Consider the following 5702-nt stretch of genomic DNA (forward strand, 5'->3'; position numbering starts at 1 on the left):
TTCTTCCTGTTAAAAGGGAGTTTTTCCTTCCCACTGTCGCCAAAGTGCTTGCTCATAGGGGGTCATATGATTGTTGGGTTTTTCTCTGTATCTATGAAGCGCCTTGAGGCGACTTATGTTGTGATTTGGCGCTATATAAATAAAATTGAATTGAATTGAATTTGAATGTCACCTCTACTTGCAGCCCGCATAATAACGTAAAGAGATATTTTTAAAAATTATTTAATATGAAGGCAATAGGCAGAGTGTTACAGGCATAGCCCTAAAGAATGTAGCCATATGGGCAGTGTAGTCCAGTTGTAAGTATTAAGACACTGCAAAAAGTGCAGCCTTACCTAATGTCCACCTACTGTTACTCATTTATATTAAGATTTAAACATCTAGTTGGTGTTGGTATGGAGAGTAACCTTCAGTAATAGTAATGAATCACACAGCAATAGGACATTCATGTAGCTGTAAAAAGATGATAATATATTAAGTAATCCAAAGTATTCAGAATACGTTACTCTCATTGAGTAACGTAATGGAATGCATTACAAAATACATTTTGGGGCATGTAATCTGTAGTGGAATACATTTTAACAGTAACCTTCCCAGCACTGGCGATTTATTCGTTTGCCCATGAGTAAATTTAATAATAATAATGGAGCGAATAGAAGCAGTCAAAAGAAAAAAAAAAAAAGATAATAGAGCTGTTTTAACAGCACCCTCTTTCATTTGAGAGCAAATGCCCCCTCCTCAGAGAGCGCCCAAAAGCTTGTTGATGGAGCTGCAGAAGCTGGTGATAGCCTAGCATACTCAGCCGGATTGTGGACACGGACATCCTCATGCAAGTTAGTCAGGTTTGAGTACTTTGCTCGCATTTTACATCTGCACAAGTGGCACACCGCTTTGGTTACATTCTTAGGTTTACCTCTTTCATCCCAAATTGGTGACTTTTTTTATTTATAGCGCTGTTAGTGTTAACATGCTGTCATCACGACAATTAACCCATCTGGAGCACAGACTCAGTCAAAATCTCTGAAATGTCTCGCATTTTGGGTAGTTTGTCCAAAGTTTGTTCATTCTGCACTCCAGATGGGTTGAGCAGGTTAAAAATGTTAAAATTTCTGTGTTGTAAACGCGCAAATCAGTCCGTGCATGATTACAGTCGCCCATCGTTGATTATTGAACTGATGATTGTTGTTTGTAAAATTTTTACATATTGCCCAACCCTAAGTACCACGCCCATGGCTCTGGTACATTGGACAAAGTGGATGGAATACAGAAGGACGACAGCCTTCTTCGACTTTTCCTCAAATGAAGTTGAAGCTTGGACATAGCCGTGTGTTCTAGCAGAACAATGATCACAAACACACATCAGAAGTGATTTTGGACAAAGCAGGCTAACATTAAGCTTCTGGAATGGCCTTCCTAAAGTCTGCCCTCAGCACTAGAATATTTGTAAAATATGCTTACAAGCTGGGTCTGTGCCAAGAAACCAACCAAAACAAACGTTACCAATTCTGCCAAGACGAGCAGCCTAATATCAGTGAGAAAAACGCCCGAAGCTTGTTAACTGATACCAAAACGTTTCGTTACTTATCCAAGTAATTCACCTGCATGATGAACCAATATTTCTCCCACTGAAAACACAATGTCCAGATGAACAGATTTAACTTTTTGGGGCAAACTGAACAAACTAACGGATGCAACAGGGGCAGACAGGTGTTCACTAAGCTGCAATTGGTTTTTTTGACTCACCGTGCACTTCCCGTATCGGCTGTATTTGCGTCCTTGTTCAGAGACGTTGTAAAGGTAAATAAAGTTATCGTGAGATCCGACAGCCAGCATGCTTCCATCTGCAGAGAGAGATAGAGAGGTGCAAGCTGAGATTTGTAGTTCTCTCATAACACCGTTATGATCTTCAGTTTAATGAGTGTCCATGTTCAGGGGCTGCGTCCTGTGGCTGACACCGCATACAAGGTGGAGCTCTGTACAGCATCACAAACATCTGCTCTTGTCACCTAGCAACCACATCAATGACAGCCTACATTCTCAGAAATCTCTTAAATTTATTTACTACTGGAAGCCGTTACACAGTAACATGATATCACACCAAGAGGGCTGCCCATTGTTAGCGAACAGATAAAGATCCTCCGAGGTCAGCCGAAAGCTGGCGACCTCCAGACATCTGTTAGGCACACAGCGTGTTCCAGCCACAGCCCGTGAACAACGTAGCTCCACCCACCAATGGAGAAGCGCATCACTGACAGCTGCTCGTTCCCATCGGTGTGAATCCCCACCAGGTCGTTGGTTTCAGCATCCAGAACGTACCACCTGACAGGGACCAGAGGTCAGAGGTCAGACATACAAGGAAAGCATCTGAGTTCAGGTAGAAAAAAAACAAAACTCTGTACTGACTTTCCTGATCGCGTTCCTATGGCGACCACAGCGCCACTTGGATGGAAGTCTGCACAGTGTCCGTGTTCCTAAGGAGGAAAAACATGCGATCACCAATGACCAATCGATAAATAATCAATAAATTGCCTCCCCGTCACCACGCACCTTTTCATCCAGCGTGCGACTCCACAGCAGACTGTGATCGCTCGAGTTCCAGAGGCAGACGAGCCGGTCCTGAGCGCATGTCAGAAACAGGTCTTTGGACGGGTGAGCCGCCAAACCCCACAGCTCGTCTGTGTGGCCCTGAACACATCACAACACAGAGGTACTGAAGTTTTCTGGTCAGTGACGCCATGCGATCATGTGACCTCCTGGTCTGTCGTCACTTCCCGGAGGCGTTTTACTCACCTGGACCTCAACCAGGAAGCCATCGTTGAAAGTTCCTCTCAGGATGAAGTTACGCGACGTCCCGACCAGAAACTCGTCCCCCTTCCCCTCAGACACCGCTCTGATGGTTCCATATTGATCTGGGACCTGTGGGGATCAAACGCGTAGCCTCAGTCACATGGCTGACACTTTAGATTTGTGGAGATTGACGGCCGAGATGATGTCATCACAGCTGAGTTTCATTGAGGTGTGCATGTGTGCTGCGAGACCTCGATCTCACGGTGACGTTGCAGTTCGTGGTCCCACAGGATGATTTTTTGGTCTTTTTTTCCTCCAGTCAGCAGCATGCCGCTCCTCATCCCACACATACAGAAAACACTTCCCTCGTGACCATCGACATGATGAAGTATCCGAAAGGCTGCGTAGACACACACACACACACACACACACACACACACACACACACACACACACACACACACACACACACACACACAGGTGAGTTATCAAACAAAAAAAATAAGCTTTGATTAAAGGATTTTTTTTTTTTAACTCTGAAAGTTGAAACAGGACGTGGCTGTTCCTAAATCTGAGAAACGCATCGTTCGTCTGTGACACTTCCTCTGGGGGTCACGTGACTAAGTGTTCAAAGCACAAAAGTGACCTCTGAATGAACAGAAAAGTTATGTTTCAGCCGTGACCGCGTCACGCACCTCAAATGTTTTCCCACATTTATTAATCTGAAACTCTGATCATGTGCGATGTCTCGTCCAATCATGTTTAAGGCGTCCCGACACAGATTTCTGCTCTGGGACTTTTCTGGACTTCCCCATGTCCTCACTGCTCCCACGGAAGTGCAAGCGGTACATGTTGGTTCTTCATGTTTACACAGGAAGTCAGAAAGTATGTTGCTGCTGATGTTCCTACAGGAAGCACCAACGTGTAACGTTCATGTAGATGAAAAAAAAAAACTGCTTTAAATAGGTTTAGTTCCTGCACTCTTTTTACAGAGCAGCTCACAAAACAACCAGCGGGAGGCAGCAGATCATAATGAAAACACTTCCTGTTCCTGCAGATTTCCTCCAAAAACCAAGTTTCCTGTTGTTTGTATGCACCAACGTGCTGCCGAGGGGTAAAAATCCATCTCCACTTTCACTGTCTTTTGTCCCCTTCTCAGAAAAAAAGCGCTCAGAGTAGAATTTCAGTAGAAAATCGTTTAATCCCTGGCATCACGTCTCTAAAAACCAGTTTAACAACATGACAAAAACCATTACTGAAACTGGGCCAACACACACACCCTTTTGTTGTTCTGTGGTTTTCCTGTAGTCGGTTGCTTACAGGACTCTGGAGCTGCTGGTTCTGGTCTGTTTAAATCAAACTCTTCACTCTGACATTTTCTGTGACCTTAAAATCAGCGAGACTGTCGTTTGCTTTAGCATCGAACTCTGAAGCTGTAAAACCTGTCGGGATCCGTCTCGTGCAGGGAAACGCTTCAGGGCGGATACCAATGCAAACTCATTAAACAGACCGAGCTTATTTCATTAACAAGGTGAATGCAGTTTTACTCAGGATGAAAATATGCACGTCGTTTCCCTCACAGCGTCTCGGCTTGTTTGTTTCTCTGCTCTGCGGCTGCCCCGTGGCACACACCTGCACGATCTTTATGCAAAACACCGTGAACAACCCCAACCCGATACCTCGAGGCCCCTTCCCGGCCGGGTTCTCCGTGGCGCTCCTGGTCCAGACCAGCAGCCTACCCCCAGAATCTCCAGTGACGATGTCTCCGGTACTCAGAAACGCCAGGCACTGGATGAACTTTGGCTTTTCGTATTTCTAGAAAACAGGAGAAAGCAGGAGAGGAGTGTTGGAGTGAGTTCAAAGAAGGACCCGGGCTTCCTCTAAAGACAAAAAGCTGAGAAAAATCTTTGATTTAAATCAAGTAAAAAGTGTGTAGGTGCAAGTTTAATAAGCTCGATGTTTCTGCTGTGTTTTCATGGATAGATGCTTTTGTGTTTTGTGGACTCAGCAGCTGTTTCAGGGGATCTGTTGCAGAAATACCACCTTCATATCATCTGTTTAATTCTGTGATAAAGGGTTTTCTTTCTGTCCTCAGCCGGGTGGAGCTTCCTGTTCTCCTGTAGATTTTTACTGATTTTTCCTCTAAGAGCACACAGAGGAAGCGTTCACCATTATCACTTTTTTGACTCCTTTCACTTCATCTGCTGCAGAATCTGTTTATCAGCTCACTGGGATTACGTCACCGAAAGTGAAACCAGCAGAGAAACAGGGGTCCGACTTTTCACACCCGGGGGTCCGTCTGTCTTTGCTCCAGATCCAAACATTTAATCGCGTACTCACTTCCTGTCGTCACGTACAGCTCGTTCAGCTCAGCAGGCAGCATCACCAGCTCGTGGTTGTATGCCTCTGACTACACGCTGCTTACAGTTTCCCTCTATCACGCTCCAGATTCACCTTTAACCTCTGCAATGACAACTGTTGTATTTTATCCATCGAGTGAGGCGCGTGTGACATTTTGCCATCGCTGGAAAATAAAATCTTAAGTTATGGTCAAAGAAGTGAATTAGTGAGGTCACAGAGACATCTGAATCCAAACTGGCATCTTCTCTGCTGTGTAACCACAGAAAGCTGAAGGTTCTTACTGGAACAAAAAACTAAACACTTTTAGTGCAGCTTCAGTTTGAGATCAGAGACCAACAGGTATGAAACCACTGCTTGCTGTCCATTCAGAACACCTGTACCCACCGTTTATTGTTTATTGGGGCGATCGTGGCTCAAGATCGTCTTGTAATCAGAAGGTTGCCGGTTCGAGCCCCGGCCCCGTTGTGTCCTTGGGCAAGACACTTCACCCGTTGCCTACTGGTGGTGGTCAGAGGGCCCGGTGGCGCCAGTGTCCGGCAGCCTCGCCTCTGTCA

At 45.2% G+C, this 5702-nt stretch overlaps 1 protein-coding gene across 3 annotated transcripts in view; it reads right to left on the bottom strand.

Moving 5' to 3' along the window:
* Nucleotides 1-5702, bottom strand: part of LOC102298220 (EMAP like 4) — a 37074-nt gene that overhangs the window by 17885 nt on the left and 13487 nt on the right. For all 3 annotated transcript variants that reach the window (XM_042216129.1, XM_042216128.1, XM_042216127.1), the window contains 7 exons: nt 4467-4602; nt 3039-3187; nt 2791-2916; nt 2548-2685; nt 2404-2471; nt 2231-2319; nt 1744-1841 (listed from right to left, as the gene is read on the bottom strand). In XM_042216129.1, coding sequence (XP_042072063.1) covers nt 1744-1841; nt 2231-2319; nt 2404-2471; nt 2548-2685; nt 2791-2916; nt 3039-3187; nt 4467-4602 — 804 coding nt within the window. The remainder of the gene's footprint in view (nt 1-1743; nt 1842-2230; nt 2320-2403; nt 2472-2547; nt 2686-2790; nt 2917-3038; nt 3188-4466; nt 4603-5702) is intronic.

This window comes from Haplochromis burtoni, unplaced genomic scaffold (assembly GCF_018398535.1).
Source record: "Haplochromis burtoni strain Fernald_Lab_line unplaced genomic scaffold, NCSU_Asbu1 Contig_927, whole genome shotgun sequence".
NCBI lineage: Eukaryota > Metazoa > Chordata > Actinopteri > Cichliformes > Cichlidae > Haplochromis > Haplochromis burtoni.